The sequence below is a fragment of the Papio anubis genome, chromosome 1 (genome assembly GCF_008728515.1).
Source record: "Papio anubis isolate 15944 chromosome 1, Panubis1.0, whole genome shotgun sequence".
Lineage (NCBI taxonomy): Eukaryota > Metazoa > Chordata > Mammalia > Primates > Cercopithecidae > Papio > Papio anubis.
Window position 1 is genome coordinate 141,782,841 of NC_044976.1, and position 24,035 is coordinate 141,806,875.

General features: G+C 37.6%; 1 protein-coding gene across 3 annotated transcripts in view; it reads left to right on the forward strand.

The window, feature by feature from the left end:
* EPRS1 (glutamyl-prolyl-tRNA synthetase 1) overlaps positions 1-24,035 on the forward strand; it is an 81,746-nt gene that overhangs the window by 25,105 nt on the left and 32,606 nt on the right. For 2 of the 3 annotated variants that reach the window (XM_021927087.2, XM_031655634.1), the window contains 11 exons: positions 223-349; positions 1,029-1,221; positions 2,954-3,125; positions 5,202-5,435; positions 6,338-6,422; positions 6,904-6,963; positions 7,266-7,286; positions 14,292-14,402; positions 17,895-18,031; positions 18,916-19,123; positions 19,841-19,953. In XM_021927087.2, coding sequence (XP_021782779.2) covers positions 223-349; positions 1,029-1,221; positions 2,954-3,125; positions 5,202-5,435; positions 6,338-6,422; positions 6,904-6,963; positions 7,266-7,286; positions 14,292-14,402; positions 17,895-18,031; positions 18,916-19,123; positions 19,841-19,953 — 1,461 coding nt within the window. The remainder of the gene's footprint in view (positions 1-222; positions 350-1,028; positions 1,222-2,953; positions 3,126-5,201; positions 5,436-6,337; positions 6,423-6,903; positions 6,964-7,265; positions 7,287-14,291; positions 14,403-17,894; positions 18,032-18,915; positions 19,124-19,840; positions 19,954-24,035) is intronic. The other variant, XM_021927088.2, reaches the window with a different exon arrangement.

A 24,035-nucleotide genomic window follows, 5' to 3' on the forward strand; every position in this document is an offset into this window, starting at 1 on the left:
CATGAAGTTGTTTCTTATAATTGTTTTATATATGTTGTAGTCTTTTTTTCTTCCTGTCAGGGTCAGATTTTCTATCACAGTACTTTTTGTTAGAAAATAAAATATGACTTGGGTACCAATTGAAAGGATTTTTGTTTAGTTCTCATCTCCTCAAAAAGGTTAAGTTTAAGTATTTAGTTAAAACATGTTAATGAGTTTCTTTGTGAAATGTTTTTGTTTTAGTTACTTACACATTGGGCATGCAAAAGCTGCTCTTCTGAACCAGCACTACCAGGTTAACTTTAAAGGGAAACTGATCATGAGATTTGATGACACAAATCCTGAAAAAGAAAAGGAAGATTTTGAGAAGGTAATTAAAAGTGTAGTGATGACCCTTTGTCAGAAAAGTTAATTAAAGTTACAGGATTACCTAATACCTTCATGGTATAAAAATAAATTTTGTTCTCATAGCTACTTTTTTCCTTATCTATATATTCCATGTCTGAGACCTAAGCTAAGAAATGTCGAGCTCCCATACCAAAAAACTTAAAATTTATTTTTCTTTTCCCCATTTATAGAATTTACCTGAATGATATGTTTTCCTATAGTACCAGTTTATTAAATGAATTGGTCACTGGAGGCAGGTTTTTTGGTCATATAATCTTAAGTTTATGAATGAAATAAACACTAAGTAGGTATGGAAAATGTGAAGGTTTCCTAGCCTCTTATCTTTATTCAGAAGTATGGCAGTGTATTCAAAGAGAGGGCAAATGATTGTCAGTTCTCCCGGTAATGACCAGCTTTTCCAAAGTAAATGGAAAACTCCATCATGAGATCAGCTTTCTCAGCTGGAAATTTGGAGGCTAATATAATGAGTATCTATCTCTTTTTTCTTTTTTGATCTAATATCATGTAACTTCTAGAACCGTTTTCAGGCTAAATAAGACTGATGGTTTATATTACATTTGCCTAAATGCAGTATCAAGGGTTGAAAATGCACGAAAAAATGCAAAAGATATACCGATGGTTATTTTGGTTTCTTATTACAGGTTATCTTGGAAGATGTTGCAATGTTGCATATCAAACCAGATCAATTTACTTATACTTCGGATCATTTTGAAACTATAATGAAGTATGCAGAGAAGCTAATTCAAGAAGGAAAGGCTTATGTGGACGATACGCCTGCTGAACAAATGAAAGCAGAACGTGAGCAGAGGATAGAATCCAAACATAGGAAAAACCGTAAGGCACATTGTTTTATGTTTTAATTGATATTTTTATATTCTGCTTCTTTAGTTGAATGTGATTTCTTTTTTGTGAAAGCTACTCGTTTTTTTGTTTTGTTGTTGTTGTTGTTGTTTTGAGGCAAAGTCTCACTCTGTTGCCCGGGCTGGGGTGCAGTGGCACAATCTGGGCTCACTGCATCCTCTGCCTCCTGGGTTCAAGTGATTCTTCTGCCTCAGCCTCCCAAGTAGCTGGGACGACAGGCACGCACCACCACACCCTGCTAATTTTTGTATTTTTAGTAGAGACGGACTTTCACCATATTGGCTAGGCTGGTCTCGAACTCCTGACCTCGTGATCTGCCCACCTTGGCCTCCCAAAGTGCTGGCATTACGGGTGTGAGCCACCATGCCAGGCAAAAGCTGCTAGTTTAAACATATTTGGGTATATGACTCATTTGTGTTAGAAATCTTTTTTCTTTCTCTATCTTTATGTTCTTATTATTTTATTAACATCACAACCACATATGAATATGCCCTTCATGTCTCACTTATTATGTGTAGTCTTTTGCATTGTATTCTCTGCAACATTTTACAGTTTTCTTACTTTAAATACTTAGCCTTTCTATAATACAATGTTTGATGATAATGTTGTCACCCAAGTCTTCCTTTTGGCATGTGGGTAAATGTGAATATAATATATAATATAAGCTCAGTACTAACCTATATCTCTGAACTGTCACTTGACTAAAGAGCATATCTTTCTTACTCATGACTTCTGTCCTGAACTTCTAAATTGGGCTATTTTCATTCTGTAATTATGTTGTCAGAACCACACTATATTAAATCTTGAGTGTTACATTTGGGAAGTATTAGTAAATTAAAATAGTTATAATGAGTCTTTTTTATTTTGAAAAGGTTTTCTACATTTTCAAAGGTGGCTAACCAATGGACTTTTAGACCTATCTTGATTCTTTGAGGGCAATTGTCTTATATTTCTAGTAGCTTCCACAGAAAATTATTGTTTAACAGTTCGTATGCATATGGGGCAGGTTTTTGCTAGATACTGTGATATAGGTGGAACCATTGCCACTTGGAATATGGAGTCCTTTTTTCTAGTATTAAACTCTTTTCTTTCTTGTATCACTGTCTGTTTTCTATCACCTCTTATTTTCTTGGATCCAAGAGTATCCTGCTTCTCATTGGGATGATGAAGGGGCTTTCAGGGAGCCCATGAGTTCAGACTGTCAGCCTGAGATGTGTTCTTTAGACAGGCACGGGCTGTAGTGCCAATGCCTGTGGGACCTTAGGGCCAGACCAAACCATTCTGTCCCTTAGGCATGAGGTGGCAAACGAAGAGAACGCTTCTGCTTTAAAGGTAGAATGTTAAATTTGAGGGAGATGAGAAGGGGCTGGCCCGTTGTACCATGATGGGAAGGGAAACACTCGGTGAGCGGAGCCTTCAGGCTTGTACTTTTTTTTATGCTTAATTAATACTACATGAGTGGAATGTATTAGTGTTATCTTTTCTAAAACATATTTGTATTTCCTAAATGTATTGTGAAACATCTTTCATTAAAAAATGATGCATTTGCTCTTGGTGCTGGATACTGGAACTATTACAGTGTTTTTAAACTAACACAGGGTGGTTATAAAACAAGAACATGAAATTTTATATCAAATTATAGCACTATAAGAATAATTTCAATTTAACCAGATGAGTTAACTGTAATATAATTATCATTTTATAGCTATTGAGAAGAATCTACAAATGTGGGAAGAAATGAAAAAAGGGAGCCAGTTTGGTCAGTCCTGTTGTTTGCGAGCAAAAATTGACATGAGTAGTAACAATGGATGCCTGAGAGATCCAACCCTTTATCGCTGCAAAATTCAACCACATCCAAGAACTGGAAATAAATACAAGTAAGTATATCTCCTTCAATATGCTAGGTGACCTTCTGTGCTTTTGTTTTGATCTTCTCTAAACATGGAGTAGAAGCAAAATGGTCAAGAAACCTAGCCTTTTGTTCATTCATGGGTTAACTGGCTGGTGGCCTTTCAGGGGCTGTTTACTCACCTGTCAATTAAGGTTATACCACATTATTTCTAAGATCACTTGTATCTGTGAAAGTCCTGAGTCTTTTTTTTTGTATTGATTAGGTAAACTGCGATGTTTATCTTTAGATGAAGATACTTTGCTTCCTGTAATAAACTTTGAGTCTACTTTGCACAAATTGATTCCTAAAAGTAATAATATTGAAGACTTCCAGAAGTATGAACAATACAAGAAAGTAACATGTGTTTAGATTAGTTTTCTATGTGGATTTGTAGGTTAACAGATCTTCGTTTTAAATGGACCTTTTCCCAAAAAAAAAGCCTACTTTATAAAGTAAACCATAAAATATATTTTTTAATACTTTGAAGAAGCCTACTACACATAAATGCTGAATTAAAACTTCTGAAAAGAATGGTAAATGTAAATGATTACTTGGTTAGCTGATGTGACTGACTTTAAACTCATGGGGGCTGACATGTCTGTCCATATATAGACAAACACAAGTGTAATTATATGTGCATACATACTATTTTTACCAGGATTACTCCTTGTTTTACTAAGCAAATCCTTTAAGTACATTTGGAAAAGTGACTTTGGATACACATTTTCAGTATCAAATAATCGCAAAGCATAATGCAATAGTATCTTAATCAAGTTGTATCTTAAAGGTTACAATGTATAATGGCTGGGCACGGTGGCTCATGCCTGTAATGCTGACAGTTTGGGAGGCTGAGGCAGGAAGATCTCTTGAGGCTGGGAGTTTGAAACCAGCCTGGGAAACATAGTAAGAACCTGTCTCTACCAAAAAAATAAATTAAAAAAAAAAAAAAAGAAAAAAACCAGCCAGGTATGGTGGCATGCATCAGTAGTTCTACCTACTTGGAAGACTGAGGCAAGAGGATTGCTTGAGTCCAGGAGTTCAAGGTTACAGTAAGTTGTGATCATGCCACTTCACCCCAGCCCGACCAACAGAGTGAAACCCTTTCTCTAGATAAACAAAAAGGAAAGCATTGGCTGGGTGCAGTGGCTCATGCCTGTAATACCAGCACTTTGGGAGGCCTAGACGGGTGGATCGCTTGAGGCCAGGAGTTTGAGACCAGCCTGACCAACATGGTGAAACCCCATCTCTACTTTAAAAAAAATACAAAAATTAGCCAGGCGTGGTGGCACATGCCTGTAATCCTGTCTACTCGGGAGGCTGAGAATCACTTGAACCCAGGAGGCGGAGGTGGCACTGAGCTGAGATTGCACCACTGCACTCTAGGCTTGGTAAAAGAGTGAAACTGTCTCCAAAAAAAAGAAAGAAAGCATATTTGCACTAATATGTATATTTTTTAAATTCAAATTGATACTGCATATAAATTGTATACAGTATCTTAGTCAGAAACTGTTTTTAAGACTATTTCATCTTAAATGTAATTTTAACGTAATAATTTTCTGGTCTATCGGTTTTTGTTTTTTTTTTCTTTTACACAGTGAATGGAGCACTGTTTTTGAGTGTGTTTGACTACTTTTAAGACTCTCAGGGATTTACTTGAGTAAGGGATTACTGAAGACAGTGAGACTCCGTCTCAAAAAAAAAAGATGTTCAAAAGCTAAATTTCCTTAAAATTATTACATGTATTGCTTATTGCTTCTTACCATGCCGTACATTGGCCATTACAGAAATATTATGATTATACAATTTGCCAAACCAATACCTAATTTTGTATTAAATTGCAAATTTGCTTTTTTGTTTGACTGCTAAGTTGATAACTGACTCATTGTTCTCAAAGGCTGATAATGTTCTGATATACTTTGAGTATTATAAGTCATAAAACCTTTTGGTTTTTAAGAATCTGTTAACTTGTAAAGAATTACATTTTAAATTAGTATTGTTGTTTATAATGCCTAATCTAAGAGGGAAAGGGTAAAATGTTTTATTTTTATTTTCTTTTCTCTAGTGTTTATCCAACATATGATTTTGCCTGCCCCATAGTTGACAGCATCGAAGGTGTTACGCATGCCCTGAGAACAACAGAATACCATGACAGAGATGAGCAGTTTTACTGGATTATTGAAGCTTTAGGCATAAGAAAACCATATATTTGGGAATATAGTCGGCTAAATCTCAACAACACAGTGCTATCCAAAAGAAAACTCACATGGTTTGTCAATGAAGGACTAGTAGATGGATGGTATGTTTAATGTTACTTAGAATTGACAAGAAGTAAGGACGTAGTAGTTATCAGTGATTTTTAAACTGCTTGAGAGATAGGGAAGGTGATCGGGACGAGGGGGAATGGATAGGCATATAGAATTCTTGTCTTCTTCTCAACCAGTGCATTAGGGCTCCCCATTCTTGTTTTAATGCCACAAATATGGAGTGCCCACTGGGGATCATGGAATGAAAAACACATATGAGGGCACATCCTCTGCAGGTCTTAGCATTTAATAGAAAAATAATTTTGACTTTCTGGTCATTGGTGTATTTGGTTACTGATCTCTATTCTCTACTGAGGCTGAGGTTTTTCTTTTTTGGCTAGGTCCCAAGAAGGTCAAAATACCCTTGAGTCGAAGTGAAGATGTAAAAGTTTATCTTGAGCTCCATTAAAAGGGTATTACTGCATACTTACCGAGGTTTGCAAATCCCTGCAAAATATTTATTTCCTACATATATTTTGTTTTATTCCAAAGGGCTTTATAAAGTACATTCATTTGTGAATGACAGGATACCATCTTTTTTCTGATTCTCATGGTCCTGTGTGGAATAGTGACCTTGAAAATGTTTGTTAAATAAAAATGTATTAATGCATGGGATTTCCATATTTGAAAATGTCACCATTGTGTCTTTTTTTCCAAATGTGCTTCTACTGTTTCCAGTAGTGCATTTATTTTACTGCAGTATTTGACAAGTCAGCAGTTATCCTGTTCCTTGAACTTGGGCTTACTAGTATTGCAATTTACCTAATTCGTATAACCAGCTCTTAGCCAAATGTTTAACAAGCTCAATATAATTTATTATTCATTAAGTATCTTCTGCTCTCCACATCTACACATTACAACATTTCCCTGGTACTTAAAATGTACATATTTCCAGGGATGACCCAAGATTTCCTACGGTTCGTGGTGTACTGAGAAGAGGGATGACAGTTGAAGGACTGAAACAGTTTATTGCTGCTCAGGTGCGTTATAGTTTCTTTTCCAGCTTCTCTGTTTGAAATTTCAGGTACTTCTATTACTGTCCCTTTGGTCATTATTATCTCTATTGTTCTTTCTATTCTTTGTTTGTGCCTTACGAGCCAAGGGCAGATATTTTTTTTTTTCTAACAAACTTTAAAAAAAAAAAAAGTTTATCACTGCTTATAACAGTGAAAAATTGAAAATGTCCTAAACTCCTACGCTAGGTTTGGACTAAGGCAGCTGAAGTATTTTTAGCAGTGAATTATATGACTTGACTGTGACCAGTCTGTAGACTGAACCTTTGCAGTGAACTGTTAAGGGTAACCAAATTAGTTTGTATACACTGAGTTTTACATTTCACTAGAAGTAAACTTGTAAGTATTTATCGAGTTTTTTTTTTTTTTCTAAACATGCTTAGCATGAAATAAAGGTAAAGTTCTAATTAATACTTCTTGCCCTTAAAATCATGTTACTGTTTTTTAGGGCTCCTCACGTTCAGTTGTGAACATGGAGTGGGACAAAATCTGGGCGTTTAACAAAAAGGTATATATTTTAACTCTCTGTCTTCTTTTTTCATGCCTAAGTCCCAAATAATGTACAAGTAGAAGTCATTACTGTGCTCATGGTAGAGAAAAGTTTGTGAAGAATATTAACATTTTGCAGACTTTCAGGAAAATGGAATGTTTTCCTTCTTTAAATACATGAAGAGCATTAATTAAGCCTATTAACTATTCCAAATAAGTAACAGTGATTGAAACAAACAAACTTGGAATTATGGGGAACAGTAATAGTTTTTTCCTTAAATTTTTTATGAACACTCTGCATTTCATTTTTCTGCTTTCAAGCTGCGAGCTCTCTGTAAGAAGGTATTACTTAATGCTTTTATTTGCCTTAAACATAGCTTTTAGCGTATTACATGTTAAAACCTGAGATGTTATATGGCTTTGAAGCACAATCACATGTATATAAAAGACTTGGTGTTAAAAACCATGTCCTCTGGTTTTCTTAGTACCAAAGGGAATATTGGGATAACCCCTTCTACCCCATTCCCTTGTGTGCTGAGAGGACATAGAATTTTAAAAGTATATATTTCTTTGAGTTGTATTGAAGTTTCATTAATTACAGTTCCTTTGTCCTACTGAATCCAGCTTTTTTTTTTTTTTTTTTAACTGTTTCTTAAAGTCAAATGAGGAACACTGCCTATTGACATTGTTAATTACTAATTGGAAAGCAGATGCTTGGACACTATAATAAGGCAAATCATTCAAATGCCATGTTTTAAATTATGCTTTCTGTGATTGTGTTCTGTAAATTCTTATTTGGGATTGCTGCTTGATGGTGCTGATGTCTTGCCTCAAGAAATAGTTGCTTGTTTCGCATGTGTCTTGAATTTGTTTTATTTTGGTCTTTCGTGTTTAGTTTTTGATACATAAAGGAATTGTTAATTGGTTCTTTCTGTTGCTGCAGTTACTAATAATAAATATGAGTAGAATTTGCTGGCAAAGTTAACGTTGGTGTACTTTTCATTAACAATACAATTTTTAATGATTTCAAGTTTTAATAAAGTTAAGCATGGACACTTCAGATATCTGAAATATATTTTACTGTAGTCAAATAGTTCTATAGGGTCTGTTAAGATGAATAACACATTCCTCTATCTTCTTTCATAGTTTCCCTGGAGAAAACAGTTTCATTTCTTCTAGATAGTTCTTTTGATATTTATTACTTACATTTCTTTCTCTCTCTCTCTTTTTTTTTTTTTTTTTGAGACAGAGTCTTGCTCTGTCGCCCATGCTGCAGTGCAATGGCGCAGTCTAGGCTCACTGCAACCTCTGCCTCCCGGTTTCAAGCGATTCTCCTGCCTCAGTCTCTCAAGTAGCTGGGACTACAGGCATGTGCCACCATGCCTGGCTAAATTTTGTATTTTTAGTAGAGATGGGGTTTTACCATGTTGGCCAGGCTGGTCTCAAACCCCTGACCTTGTGATCCATCCGCCTCTGCCTCCCAAAGTGCTGGGATTACAGGCGTGAGGCACTGTGCCCAGCCTATTGCTTATATTGCTGAATGAAATATATGTCACTATTTTTTTAGTTATGTTTAGACATATTAGTTGACTTCCCATGATGGAAGATAAATAATTTGGCCTTTTTCTCCTAACTTTTTGGTTTGCTTGTAGTTGATTGTCTTGCTTTGTCTCTCCCTCTCATTTGCTTATTTTTCTTTTTTTGGTTTTGTTTTTCTGTTAAAAAAAAAAAAAGCCAGATTCTCATGCCTCTAATCCCAGGAGTTCGGAAGGTCAAGGCAGGAGGATCGCCGGAGCCTGGGATTTTGAGACCAGTCTAGACAACATAGTGAGACCCCATCTCTCCAAAAAAAAAAAAAAAAAAAAAAAAAATTAGCTGGGCCTGGTGTGGTGCATGGCTGTAGTTCCAGCTACTCGGGAGGCTGAGGTGGGAGGATCACTTGAACCCAGGAGATCAAGGCCGTAGTGAGCCCTGATCACACCACTGCAATCCAGCCTGGGTGTCAGAGTGAGACCCTGTCTCAAAAGAAAAAAAAAAAAATTTTTTTTGCCTCAGGCTGGAGTGCAATGGCATGATTTGGACTCGCTGCAACCTCTACCTCCCGGGTTCAAACGATTCTCCTGCCTCAGCCTCCCGAGTAGCTGAAATTACAGGCGTCCACCACCACGCCCAGCTAATTTTTGTATTTTTAGTAGAGATGGGATTTCGCCATGTTAGCCAGGCTGGTCTGGAACTCCTGACCTCGTGATCCGCCCACCTCAGCCTCCCAAAGTTCTGGGATTACAGGCATGAGCCACCACGCCCAGCACCCCTGCGTAGTTTTCTAAATCTGTCTCCACAAGATGTGGAAATTTCCCACCAAGATATTCAGATGCCTTAGGTGTACTTTGAGTTTCATTTTGGAGACATCTCTGCCAGAGGCTTCTGTGCTGCTCTGTAACCTGATTTGGATTCATGGCCCATTGGCTTCTGAGGCACAGCTGTCTTCCTAGGTCTCTTCATCTTCCTAGGGATTCCCTTTGCTTTTGTTCTATAATGGACATTACAGAACATTGCCCTGTTCTTGGATCTTCTTTTTTTTATATTACCTTCTTGCTTTCCTGAAGGTAATGCATCATTCTTTGGACACTCAGTCCTACTGTATACCTCTGGTAGCTCCCTGACAAGGGGAGCATGGGATGAAGAAAATTTTTGAAACCTTGTATCTGACCTGTGTTTTTTGTCTGAAATTTCATGATGATAGGCCATGGTGAGGGTCTGTTTTCATCCACATCCATTGGAAGAACATATGGCTTCCAGTCTGGAAACTCATTCCTTCAGTTCTGGGAAATTTTCTTGAATTCTCTCCCTTTCCCTCTCCCTTTCCGTCATTTATTTTCTTTCTCGTGTCTTGTCTTTTCTCTTTTGTTTTATTTTTTTCTGAGATGGAGTCTCATTCTGTCACCCAGGCTAGAGTGCAGTGGCATGATCTTGGCTCACTGCAACCTCTGCTGCCCGGGTTCAAGTGATTCTACTACCTCAGCCTCCTGAGTAGCTGAGATTACAGGTGCCTGCCACCGCACCTGGATAAGTTTTGTAGCTTTAGTAGAGACGGGGTTTCACCATCTTGGCCAAGCTGGTCTTGAACTCCTGAGCTCGTGATCCACCCGCCTCGGCCTCCCAAAGTGCTGGGATTACAGGTGTGTGCCACTGTGCCTGGCTTTAAATTCTTTTTCTTTCTTCTCTATTATGTATTTCTTCTCTCTGGAACTCTTCTTGGGAAGATGCTGGGCCTCCTGGACTGGTACCCTCGTTTTGTTTTCTGTCTTATTTTCCTTCTTGTCTTTTGGTTTATCACAGATCTACTTAATTTTTATCTTCTCACCTTTCTGTTGAATTTTATTTATGCTATTATAGTTCCAGTGTTTCTCTTGTTCTCTGAATTTTCAAAATAACTTTCTATTCTTATTTCATGGTATTACTAGTAGGGTTTTTTGCAGAGTAGTGTCTCTTCTCCCCAGTTTGTTTATTTTGGTTTCTTTCACATTAAAGGCATTTCTCAGATGTCTGGTTAGAGCCTTGGTTATCTGCTTATGTTTAATGTGGGGAAATAAAGAGTGATTGGAAGCCTGAAGAATGAGAGTTGGGCTTTCAACTGAGCTTCACTGTACAATGATCTGGCTGGGCTAGTTTATTGGAGAAATTCCATCTCAGTAATTTTATATCTTTTCTCAAGGATTAGGCAGTTTTCCCAGAGGGGCTTCATTGAATCACCTTCCTGAAGTGTGAAGACCTGGCTGCCAGGTTTTGGAGTCAAATGGGGGAAGACTGCTGAGGGTTTTGTACATCTACTATCATACATTCACTTATTCCTCTTGTCTCTCGTGCAGTACCCTTTCCTTTGGCTCTTTCTGGTATCTGCCAGGATCTAGATACCCTCTTATTCACAGAGTAAACTTCCATTCTTTTGTCAAGGAGGGGAGAGGCTGTTGCCTGGTTATATGAAGTGGAGAGGGGATGCTTCTGTGTTTTCAGCGTCCAGAATTTTGTTGCTGTTATCTCTTCTTTTTTCTTTTTTTCTTTTTTTTGAGATAGAGTCTTGCTCTGTCACCCAGGCTAGAGTGCAGTGGTGCAATCTCAGCTCACTTCAACCTCCGCCTCCTGGGTTCAAGCAATTCTCCTGCCTCAGCCTCCCAAGTAGCTGGGATTACATGTGCCCGCCATCATGCCTGGCTAATTTTGTATTTTTAGTAGAGACAGGGTTTCACCATGTTGGTCAGGCTGGTCTCGAACTCCTGACCTCAGGTGATGCGCCCACTTCGGCCTCCCAAAGTGCTGGGATTACAGGCGTGAGCCATCGTGCCCAGCCTTCTCTTCTTTTATTATATTAATCCTTCTGGATTTGTGCCTTTAAACAAAACAAAACCTTTTATTTCTTTTAAGTGGGTGGTTGGGAAAGGGTGAAAGTTGATGAGTATTTTCAGTCTGCTTTTTCTCCTAAATCCTGCGAGATCTTTAATCATTAAACACTGTCTTTAAAACATAGTATTGTTTTTAGACAACTGGTAGTGAAAAGGAAATCATTCTGATCATTACTTTTTGTTTCTATTGCTGACCTTTATGATGTCTTCATACACTGAAACCCATTCCCTTCAACTCTTAAGGTACATATCTCTCTTATTTAGAGTTCATGGCACTCTCAACCTCTAATTACTGCTTTGTTGTTTTCTAGCTTGCTCTGTCTTTCTTCTCAAGCTCTGCAGGTAGGATTTAAGTGAAGCATCGGTTAACAAAATTTAGCGCCATGGAGTTGTGAAGTTAAATGTTACTGGCAGAGCTAAATCATCATTCTTTGGACATTCTCCTACTCTTAACTAACTTAGCTTTTTTTTTTTTTTTAAGCAGCTTCTGTTTAAAAAAAATTAGCTAGATTTGTTTGCATGATTCTTTGGAGAAAGAGCCTTATTTTAGGAGTGAACTGTACGTGGTAAAGAAAAGGGAGAAATGGATGACGGGAAAGGAGACGTGTGATTAGTTATCACAGTATCCCTTCGACAATACCGTGATCCTTTTTTTCTTAGCCTGAGTTTTCATCTTGATAGGAATTTAGTACTTTATTTTTCTGTATCACAGTTAAATAGAATATATCTATAAATAGTTTTTTCCTTGATAGTGGTAGGAGACGTTTCAAGAGCTTACTTTGCATTAGCCTCACTAATTTTCTTCTTGCTTTTACTTAAGTGTTAAGATTTTAACTTTTCAGTCAAGGCAGAAGAGTCACAGGTTTAAGATGTTCACTTTAGAGCTATTATCAATCTCTATGAACCCTCATTGACTGCTTTAGTTTTAAAATGTGTGTATTTCAGTAGTATAATATAGTTTTTCCCAACTTGCATCTCAACCCCCTTGCATCTGTTCCCAGCTAATAAAGTATGTGGAGACTTCTCTCCCTACTCCGCAAATAAGGAGACTTCCTTCCAGTGAAAGTTTTCTTGAAAATTAAACCCCAATAAATAAAACAAAAACATAGCTGTTCTGGTTGAAGTATGTGAAGGGGATCAGGAGGCCCTCTGGTCCTTCCCCCTCCACTTAGTGCTACCAGGATTAAACCCCAATAAATAAAACAAAAACATAGCTGTTCTGGTTGAAGTATGTGAAGGGATCAGGAGGCCCTCTGGTCCTTCCATCTCCACCTAGTGCTACCAGGGCACCTCTTTGAAATCTTTAGGACTCTGGAGTAATTTGAAAACCACGGATCCAGAGATTTTTAGAATTGCATGTTTTTAGAGCTAAAAATACCTTTTAAGTCTTTTAATCCAAGTTTTCCAAATATGCCTGATCCTAACCATCCTATGGAATGCTTGTTAAAAATTAGATTTCTGAAATTTACTTCAGACCATTAAAATTACAATTTTTTCGGGGGTAAGTTGTCTCAGAATCTGTGCTGACAACTGCCCCAAGTGATGATTAAAATTAGTCAAGTATAGGAAACATTCTTCTGTCCCTTTTATCAGCTGAGGAAGCAGCTGCAATGAACTAAGTTTCTCGGGCAGGGTTGTCTAGTTTCAGCTTTTTAAAAGAAATTGTATCTTACTGACTTAAATACTGAGCTGAGTAGCCAGTCACGAATTAAATCTTTGATTATTCCAGCCCAGTAGAAGCTGAAAGGGGAAATCCTTAACTGGTAAGAATGACCTTTAAGCCTCGAGGAAGGAATGAAACAGTAAACTTGAGAAAGGCTGGTACTGATTTAGTATTAGCATGAAATATAAGCAGATGAGGATTAGCAGATGAGGAGAAGTTAAATAGCTTTCCAAACTTTGCATGAATGACCTCTCTGACGATGGCTTCCTCTCTGAGTTCATTCAGAATTTCCACGATATTCTTTTCAGAAGCTGAAAACTACCTTCGACACTGCCAAAAAACCGACCCAATAATGGTAACAATGGAAAAATAAAAACAAATTTAATTATACCACCATTTTCTGCATTCTTCTAATGAGAAAAAATAACTTGTATTACTTAGCTCTTTGTTTGCTTTCATATACATTTTTCTCACATGTGCTTTATATATAGTGTCTAAACATTGCTCTTGTGATTGGTCATCATGACTAATTTTACACTGAACTGTGAAGTGAGAAAAATACATCAGCTCCAGAAGGGGATGCTACTAGTGATTTGGAAGTAGAATAGGTTGGAGCATAATGTGTATGACCATTTATTCAGTCAATCTGCAAATATTTATTGATAACCTATATGAGACAGGCCCTAGCTAGGTACTGGGAATATACTGAGAATATACTGGTCTATATATAGTGGCCTCTATATATAGCATATAGTAGAAATACCATTTATACTTTTAATCTATAGAATTGCCTTATTATAGTGACGGAATGCTGTTCTGCTTTTGACGGTGATGTGTTACCCTAACGCTGATTAAAGAAAACAATACTGAAACAAAAATATCTGTATTCTCTTAAAATGGACTTCTCCAAACTATAAAATTCAATATCACATTTACCTTTAGGATTAAGATACAACCCCACTGGATAACTTTTCCTTACCTTCTAATATCAGATCTTAAAATTATTTTCAAAATAACTCTAATATTATGCTTTAATTGGTTTCTTTTCACCTGCCAGTAGCTATTCTTGTGAAAGAATTCTAAATCGTTCGTGTAGTCTTGGTTTACAGTTGTTTCTCTTTTTTCTGCTTGATGGTAAATACCAGAAAAGAGTTAACAGATGAAAAAAAATTAGTAAATGCAGTAACAAAAATGCCAGTTAGTATTCCTGTGCTATTATTTATTTTTTTTGTGGTGCTCTATAAGATATCTCAGTGTTTTAACATGAGGATGTATTTGTTGCAGGTTATTGACCCAGTGGCTCCACGGTATATTGCATTACTGAAGAAAGAAGTGATCCCAGTGAATGTACCTGAAGCTCAGGAGGAGATGAAAGAAGTAGCCAAACACCCAAAGGTCACTCTTACAGTTTCACCCATGTGTTTTTCTCTGTTAAAAGCAGCAGCAGGAAATAAAAAGGAAAATGTGCTTTCATGGCAATGGCATGATTTTGAGATGATTTTCTTTTTCTTTATTTTTTTTTTGAGACGGAATCTCGCTGTGTCTCCAGGCTGGGGTGCAGTGGGGCGATCTCGGCTCACTGTAACCTCCGCCTCCCGAGTTCAAGCGATTCTCCTGCCTCAGCCTCCTGAATAGCTGGGATTACAGGTACCCGCCACCATGCCTAGCTAATTTTTGCATTTTTAGTAGAGACGCGGTTTCACCATGTTGGCCAGGTTGGTCTCAATCTCCTAACATCATGATCCACCTGCGTCAGCCTCCCAAAGTGCTGGAATTACAGGCGTGAGCCACTGCGCCCGGCCGAGATGATTTTCTATTCAACATTGTTTGTTGGGATTTGACACTAACTGAAGTAAAACTTTTTGTGGATTTTTTGCCTTAAAAAAGTTTATTTTAGTAACAGTCCACACTACATCACACAGAACTGTTATGCTCAGTTGGTGCTTATTTTTTATTCTATAGAGTTAGCATATTAGTGTGTAATAAGAATTTATCTCTTCCTAGAGTAATTCTGAAAGATGAGTTATAATTCAAACTCCTATCTTTATATGGAATCTGAGGCGCATTCTCTATTAACTAGGGTATTCACTGTCACCATTGTCTTTAAGCCAAAACATTACACCTACTATTGTGGAATCACAGCTTGACTTCAGAGTCTCTTACACTGTCATTTCCTCTGTTTGGAAAGTATAAGTGAAGTGTCCATCTAAATTCTGAATAGAATTTTTGTTTGTTTGTTTGTTTTGAGACAGTTGCGCTTTGTGGCCCAGGCTGCAGTGCAGTGGCATGATTCTGGCTCACTGCAACTTCTGCCTCCTGGGTTCAAGTGATTCTCATGCGTTAGCCTCCTGAGTAGCAGGGATTATAGGTGTGCACCACTACACCTGGCAATTTTTGGATTTTTAGTAGAGACAGGGTTTTGCCATGTTGGCGGCCAGGCTGGTCTTGAACTCCTGGCTTCAAATGATCTGCTTGCCTTGTCCTCCCAAAATGCTGGGATTACAGGCATGAGCCACTGTGCCCCGCCCTGTATAGAAATCTTAAATACAAGTACCATAGAATACTTCTTTGTTAAGCCATGGTCATCCCAAATTCTTATGACTGCTTAATTGACAATTTTGAAGTAAAACAAGTTTTTTTTTAAATTTTGAGATGATCCTTGCTCTGGTGCATGATCTCAGCTCACTGCATCCTCTGTCTTGGGCTCAAGTGATCCTTCCACCTCAGCATCCTGAATATCTGGGACTACAGGTTCATGCCACCACACCTGGCTCATTTTTGTACTTTTTTGTAGAGACAGGGTTACACCACGTTGCCCAGGCTGGTGTTTGTAGAGACAGGGTTTCACCATGTTGTGTAGGCTGGTGAAAGAGTTCTTTTATTTCAGCTTTTACAAATTGTCTATAAAAATCTTTATTATATACTGAAAATTACGTTCACAGACTAACTCATATACTAGTAACCAAGCTTATAACTATGTTGGTAAACTAACCTACATATAAGATGATATGCATTGCAAAGAGCTACACATGTTCTAAATTGTAGCCTTATATGATTGATTATCTCCCCATGTATGTCATTAGCTACTTTTTAATTTGAAAGATTTGAATCCTAGTAAGATTTGGGGTGTGTGTTTACTTGATTGATTTGGGTTTGCCTTTCTTTACATCTGATTGTTTTGACCAGGTAAGTAGTAGTATCTGATCTGCCATATCACCTACTGTACAGTTAGCATAAATCTGAAGCATACTGAATATTTTAAAATTTGAATCATGAGAATAAAAGTTTTGAAGAGTACTTATTTTTTAAAATGACAGTTGTAGTCAGATAGGTTAGATTAAATTACTAGGCTGGGGCTCATGCCTGTAATCCTAGCACTTTGAGAGGTGGAGGTGGGAAGATCATTTGAGGCCAGGAGTTCGAGACCAGCTTGGTCAACGTAGCAAGACTCTGTCTCTATGAAAAATAAATAATTAGCCAGGCATTATGGTTCCTGCCTGTAATCTCAGAGGTAGGTGGATCACTTGAGCTCAGGAGTTCAAGGCTGCGGTAAGCTATAACTATACCACTGCATTCCAGCCTGGGTGACTGAGCAAGACTCTACCTCAAATAAAATTTAAAAAATTAAATTACTAAGTACTGCTCATTGCTAAAAATAAGAACTAATTGTTAAGGAAGCACACTCTTAAATTGTGACTGGATTGCTCAGTTTGCTTTGTGGAATTTTCATATGACATTTCCCTCGCAAAGTGTTTTATATTTAGCCTGTTAGTATTCTATTCTAAGCTTAATATGTTATTGGTTGTTAAAACATACTGATTTTTCTCAAATGCATTGGTGAATTCATTGAACAGTTGTTAAACACATGCTGGTTAATGTTTATTTCAAAAGGCCTTCTTGCACTTTTTTAAAAAAAATTCTGCCAAGTAAAAACTGAAATTATGGCACTTTTTATTCTCCTCATCTCTTTTTCTTTCCATATCATACACACTGGAAAGGCAGAAAATTTACTTATCTATATCTATATAGATAATACTTTCTTTAAAGTTTGTCTTCTAAACTGAAAGGTCCATAATTTCCTCCAGGTGGCATCTGTTGTCCTATAATGTCCCATAGCCACTGGTCAGGAATGACTTATTTTCTCTTTTGCTGCAGAAGCAGTGAGAATCTTTTATTTATTTATTTTTTGGGGACGGAGTCTCACTCTGTCGCCCAGGCTGCAGTGCCGTGGTGCAATCTTGGCTCACTGCAGCCTCTGCCTCCTAGGTTCAAGTGATTCTCCTGCCTCAGCCCTCCCAAGTAGCTGGGACTACAGGCATGTGCCACTATGCCTTGTTAACTTTTTGTATTTCACCCGTCTCAATCTCCTGACCTCGTGCTCTGCCCACCTCGTCCTCCCAAAGTGCTGGGATTACAGGTGTGAGCCACCACACCTGGCGAAACAGTGAGATTCTAAGGATAGGAAGCAGATTCTAGTTGAAGAGATACTAAGTGATAAATTATACTGTCTTAGCTATGAAATCAATGAATGATTCTTTTAGGCTGGAAGTAATCTTAGGGGCAGGCTACCTCATCTAATTTCATTAATATTAGTGGTCAGGTTGCTGATCTGATGTCACAGAGCTGGAATTCAAACTGTTAATTTCTACTGAGTCCGAGTATGTATTGTTTAAATGGTAAGAACAGAATTGGGAATATGTTTATGTTAAAATACATAGATGGAGAAAGAGTAAAGCATTTTCTTCCTAATACAGCAATGAACTGCTAACAGTTTAGTAACACAGAAGACTTTTGTGTGGTTAAAGAATAGAATGAATTTATAAATTTGCATACTGGGTTCAATAAGTTGTTGTTTCAACAGACACTCTGCTTTTCTTTGTCAATCAGAATCCTGAGGTTGGCTTGAAGCCTGTGTGGTATAGTCCCAAAGTTTTTGTTGAAGGTGCTGATGCAGAGACTTTTTCAGAGGGTGAGATGGTTACATTTATAAATTGGGGCAACCTCAACATTACAAAAATACACAAGTAAGAACTTCTTGTTTGTTTTCAAATAAACATGGGAGAAAAGCATTTTATTTGTATTTACTTATTAAACATTATCAAATTCAGACCTATACATGTTACTGACTAGTAAATCTGCCAGACGTAGCTACTGCAAATTCTGGACACAAATTAAGTTTTTTTCCATATATGCTTCAGTTTATTAACAGGCTATCAAGATATCTTTTATTTGTGGTGATGAAAATTACTACATCTGGATATAAAAAATAGTTGTAATGCTTTAATGAGAAATTACATGATAAAAAGGGACTCTATACAGTTGCCTGATATGGGGATCTTTTAGACACAATTTATATGTATAAGATAATCTTTATACTAAAATTTACTTTAAAATTGGTTAATAATGAACTTGACTTTCTAGTTACTATAGTGTGCTACACTTACGAATTTAATCTTCAGATTCTGTAAATGAAACATAGTATGCTGAAGATTGATTTATGCAAACTCGGAAATCTTAATTGCATTGTTATTACATATGATTGCAAGTAACTGCCAGATGTTTTTAAACATAGTAATTCAGATTTTATAATGCTTAATGCAGGTGACTTTCAGTTAATAAATATTTACATGTTCCTCATCAATTATATGTGAATCTGTTCTCTAGTTGATTATTAGTATCTCAATGGCAGTGATTATGTTGTATTTATCTATTAACCAGTATATGTCTGGCATATTAGAAGCTCAAATAAATGTTTAATTTGGAATTTTTCCAAAGAAAATTTCTTATCCATTTATTACAAAATAAAACAAACTATTTTATAATAATATAAAATAATTATAGAATAAAATAGTGAATTTATGGCAGCTGTGGTTAATATTTCTTTGAATACTTTTAATCTTTTATCTAGAAATACAGATGGAAAAATCATATCTCTTGATGCAAAGCTGAATTTGGAAAACAAAGACTACAAGAAAACCACTAAGATCACTTGGCTTGCAGAAACTACACATGCTCTTCCTGTTCCAGCAATCTGTGTCACTTATGAGCACTTGATCACAAAGCCAGTGCTAGGAAAAGATGAGGACTTTAAGCAGTACGTCAACAAGAACAGTAAGGTAACCTTCCAAAGAAACCATATTTCATCTTTTAAATTTTTCTTTAGAATTAAATTTTATATATTTCGGATCCTCAGATAAAATGGATAAGATGTGTAGAATTTTATTTAAATCAAAAGATGTAAATTGTTTGAGCATGGTGGCTCATGCCTATAATCCTAGCACTTTGGGAGGCCAAGGTGGGTGGATTGCTTGAGCTCAGGAGTTCAAGACCAGCCTGGGCAACAGGCTCTACCAAAAATAAAAATAAAAAAAGATGTAAGTAATGTTTCCATTTTGTAGATGATAGAAACTGAAGCACAGTGAGGTTAAGTAACTTACCTGAGGACAAACAGTAAATAGTAGAGTTGGGATTCAAATCTAACCCTTGTATTTAAGCGCTACGCCAGGATGCCTTTCAGCTAAGTCTGTTATGTGCTCCTTGCATCATATTTCATATCTATAGCAGGAAAATTATTTCTTCAGGAATGCCAGTCAAGTTATTTAAAATGTTTCTTGAGGCCAGTTTATGAAGGTTAACTTTTAAAAATGTGATAAATTGAATTGTCATTTATTTTAACACTTCACCATTTCATTGTGTGTGCTCAAGTAGTGAGCTTCTTAACATATCTGTTTAAAATGGGAATATTTTAGTTAGTGGAAACTGCTTGCATTTTAGAGTTGTTTTACTACTCTGATTTTGAGAAAGTGTACTTTGGTTTTATATCATCTTTACAGCATGAAGAACTAATGCTAGGGGATCCCTGCCTTAAGGATTTGAAAAAAGGAGATATTATACAACTCCAGAGAAGAGGTTTCTTCATATGTGATCAACCTTATGAACCTGTTAGGTAAGTAAATGTAACTGAACATCTAAATGAAAATGCTTAAAGTTATTATAGTGAGTGATATTTTAGAAATTGAACTTTCACTAAAATAACGTACCTGACAGTTTTATTTCTCAGTCTCTTTCTCAGTTTTCTTTGTTTTATATTTAACATTTTAGACTTAAAGTAATGTATTTATTTATTTTTTGAGACGGAGTCTCGCTCTGTCACCTAGGCTGGAGTGCAGTGGCACAATCTCAGCTCACTGCAAGCTCCGCCTCCCGGGTTCACGCCATTCTCCTGCCTCAGCCTCCTGAGTAGCTAGGACGACAAACATCCGCCACCACAACCAGCTCATTTTTTTGTATTTTTAGTAGAGACGGGGTTTCACTGTGTTAACCAGGATGGTCTTCATCTCCTGACCTCGTGTTCTGTCCGTCTCAGCCTCCCAAAGTGCTGGGATTGCAGGCGTGAGCCACTGCGCCTGGCCTTAAGTAATTTATTTTAACAAGGGATCTTTGAAACAACATGCGCATTGAACATTGATAAATTATTCATTTCTGAAACTAAAACAACTTGTAATTAACTTTCTTGTGGCCCAAGTATAAAGAACAAAATTTCAGTACTGTATATTACCTATCTTTGGGTGAAAATTATTACCATTATCTTTTTCTTTGTAGCGTATTTTCACTAGATAAATGGTACAAACGGTACATTTAGAGGGAAAAAAATAACCAATATTTGTATTTTTTTAACCATGAAATAATAGGATTATTAGAAGGAGAACTTTGTAAATTTTTGTCCCTTTATTTCTTTTCTGTTTGTCTCTGCTATTTTTCTAAGCGGTATCTCTGTAACTGTGTAGTCAAAATGCCTCTTCTGAGATTTAGTCTTGTGAATCTAACTGCCTTTTAGATATCTCTGAATAGATTCTTTCAAGCATTTCAAACTCAACGTGTTCAAAATTCCAGGATCTAGGTGTCATCTCTGATTTATTCTTCTCCTTCATCCCTTTTTTCAGTCAACAAACTCTGTTGTTTGTGTTGCCCATCTAGTCCATCTCTGTGGATCCACTGCTCTGCCTTATTTCAGGCTATAGCATTGCTTCCTTGATTGCCAAAATAGGCTCTCAAGTATCTTCTTGCCTCCAGTTTCATCCTTTTCCTATTTTCCTATTCAGTTTTCACATGCCCACCAGTCTGAAAATTTAAGAGTAACAGTTTTATCACATTTCTCTACTGTTAAGAAATCTCTATTAGTTGGCCAGGCACTATGACTTATGCCTGTAATCCCAGCACTTTGCAAGACTGAGGCAAGAGGATTACTTGAGGCCAGGAGTTCAAGACCAGCCTGGGTAACATAGTGAGACCCCGTCTCTACAAAAAATTATAAATAAAGAATTAACCAGGCATAGTGGTAAACACACCTGTAATCCTCACTGCTCAAGCGGGTGAGACAGGAGGATTGCTTGAGCCCACGAGTTCAAGGTTACAGTGAACTATAATTGCACCACCACACTCCAGCCTTGGTGACAGAGCAAGACTCTCTCAAAACAAACAAACAAAAATATTGTTAGTTTCAGGGTAAAAGCTAAACTTTTTAGTTTGACATGCAAGATTTTTCACGTTATGGCGTCTCTTGAGCCATACCTGTCGGAGTTTTCTCTCCCTGATCCCTTCTGTTTAACATATGTACCAAATTGCCTGGGGCTTTTCTAAAGCACTTGATGCCTTTTCCTGGAATGGCCTTGTGGCTTTTTCATCATATGAGTAACCTTATTCATTTTAATATAACATTTCCTTTAGTCAAATAAGCTCATGCATGCATGCAGTGTAGCACAGTGCCTGATAGTTACTAAGCCCTCCTTAAGTATTTCGTAGTGGTGGTGGTACCACCAACTAAAATAACGGAGTAGATTCTCATTTTATTCTTAGAAAGTTTTTGAACTTCTCAACAAATAGTTGAAAACTGAACAGCTACACACGAAGAACTGAACAGCTACACACGAAAGAGTGAAGTTGGGTGCTGTTTGTATCATATACAAAATTTAACTCAACATTTATCAAACACCTAAATGTAAGAGCTAAAACTATAAAACTCTTAGAAGAAAACATGAATGTAACTCTTTGTAACCTCAGCAATGCTGTTTTGGATATAACACCTAAATCACAAGCAACCAAAGAAAAAAAATAAATTGGACTATGTCAAGATTAACATATTTTGTGTTTCAAAGAAAGTGAAAACACAGGTCACAGAATGGGAGAAAATATTTGCACATATGTGTGTAAAAGGACTTGTATCTAGAAGAGAACCCAATTAACAATGGATTTAAATAGACATTTTTCCAAGCAGATGTACAAATGTAAGCACATGAAAAGATGCTCAGCATCATTAGTTGTTAGGGAAATTCAGATCAAAATGATAATGAAGTATCATTGCATACCACTAGGATGGCTGAAATAAAAAAAGACAATAACAAGGATTAGAAATGTGGAGAAATTGGAGCCCATATGTATTTCTGGTAGGGTTGCAGAATGGTTCAGCTACTTTGGAAAACAGTTGGATGATTCCTCCAAAAGTTAAACACGGAGTTACCATTTGACCCATCAATTCCATTCGTGCGTATTTGCCAAAGGAAAAGAACACATTCACACAGAAATGTGTATGTGAATGTTTACAGCTGCATTATTCATAATTGCCAAAAAGTGGCAATAGAATTTTGCTGATTATCCTTTGGAATTGAGAAATTCTTTTTTTTTTTTTTTTTTGAGACGGAGTCTCGCTCTGTAGCCCAGGCTGGAGTGCAGTGGCCGGATCTCAGCTCACTGCAAGCTCCGCCTCCCGGGTTCACGCCATTCTCCGGCCTCAGCCTCCCCAGTAGCTGGGACTACAGGCGCCCGCCACCTCGCCCGGCTAGTTTTTTGTATTTCTTAGTAGAGACGGGGTTTCACCGTGTTAGCCAAGATGGTCTCGATCTCCTGACCTCGTGATCCGCCCGTCTCGGCCTCCCAAAGTGCTGGGATTACAGGCTTGAGCCACCGCGCCCGGCCAAGAAATTCTTATAAATTATTATTATTTTTTTAAGAGATAGGGTCTCACTCTCACCCAGACTTGAGTGCAGCGGCGTGACATCCCCAGGCTCAGGTGATCCTCCCACCTCAGTCTCTCCTGAGTAGCTGGGGCTACAGGCATGTACCACCACACCCATCTAATTTGTGTATTTTTTGTAGAGGCAGGGTTTCACCATGTTTCCCAGGCTAGTCTTGAACTCCTCGGCTCCAGAGATCCATCTGCCTTGGCCTCCCAAAGTGCTGGGTTTACAGATGTGAGCCACCATACCCACCCTTAAATATTTTAAAATAAATAAACATTTTGCAGAAATGTTTCTGCTTATAAGCAGATTAGGTGTGGTATGTAGACAAATTTTCTTGAAGTCAAGAGTATCAACAACATTCACTAACACCCTTTCTAGTGGCAGGCATAGCAGATGTAATTTTGCCCTGGGCTTAGTTTGTTCATATGGATGGAAGTTCATAGATTGGAAGTTTATAATAAGGACTGTCAATTTCTTTTTTCTTTTTTTTTTTTCATTGAGGCAGAGTTTCGCTCTTGTTGCCCAGGCTGGGGTGCAATGGTGCAGCCTCAGCTCATTGCAGTCTCCACCTCCTGGGTTCAAGTGATTCTCCTGCCCCAACCTCCCAAGTAGCTGCGATTACAGGCGCCTGCCACCATGCCCAGCTAATCTTTTTGTATTTTTTTTTAGTAGAGACAGGGTTTCACCATGTTGGCCAGGCTAGTCTCGAACTCCTGACCTCAGGTAATCCACCTGCCTCAGCTTCCCAAAGTGCTGGGATTACAGGCATGAGCCACCTCGGCCGACCAGTTTTGTTTTTTTTTTCTTTGGAGACAGAATCTCGCTCTGTCACTCAGGCCAGAGTGCAGTGGCATGATCTTGGCTCACTGCAGCTTCCGCCTCCTGGGTTCAGGTGATTCTCCTGCCTCAGCCTCCCGAGTAGCTGGGACTACAGGCGCCCGCCTAGCTAATTTTTTGTATTTTAGTAGAGATGGGATTTCACTGTCTTGCCCAGGCTGGTCTCAAATTCCTA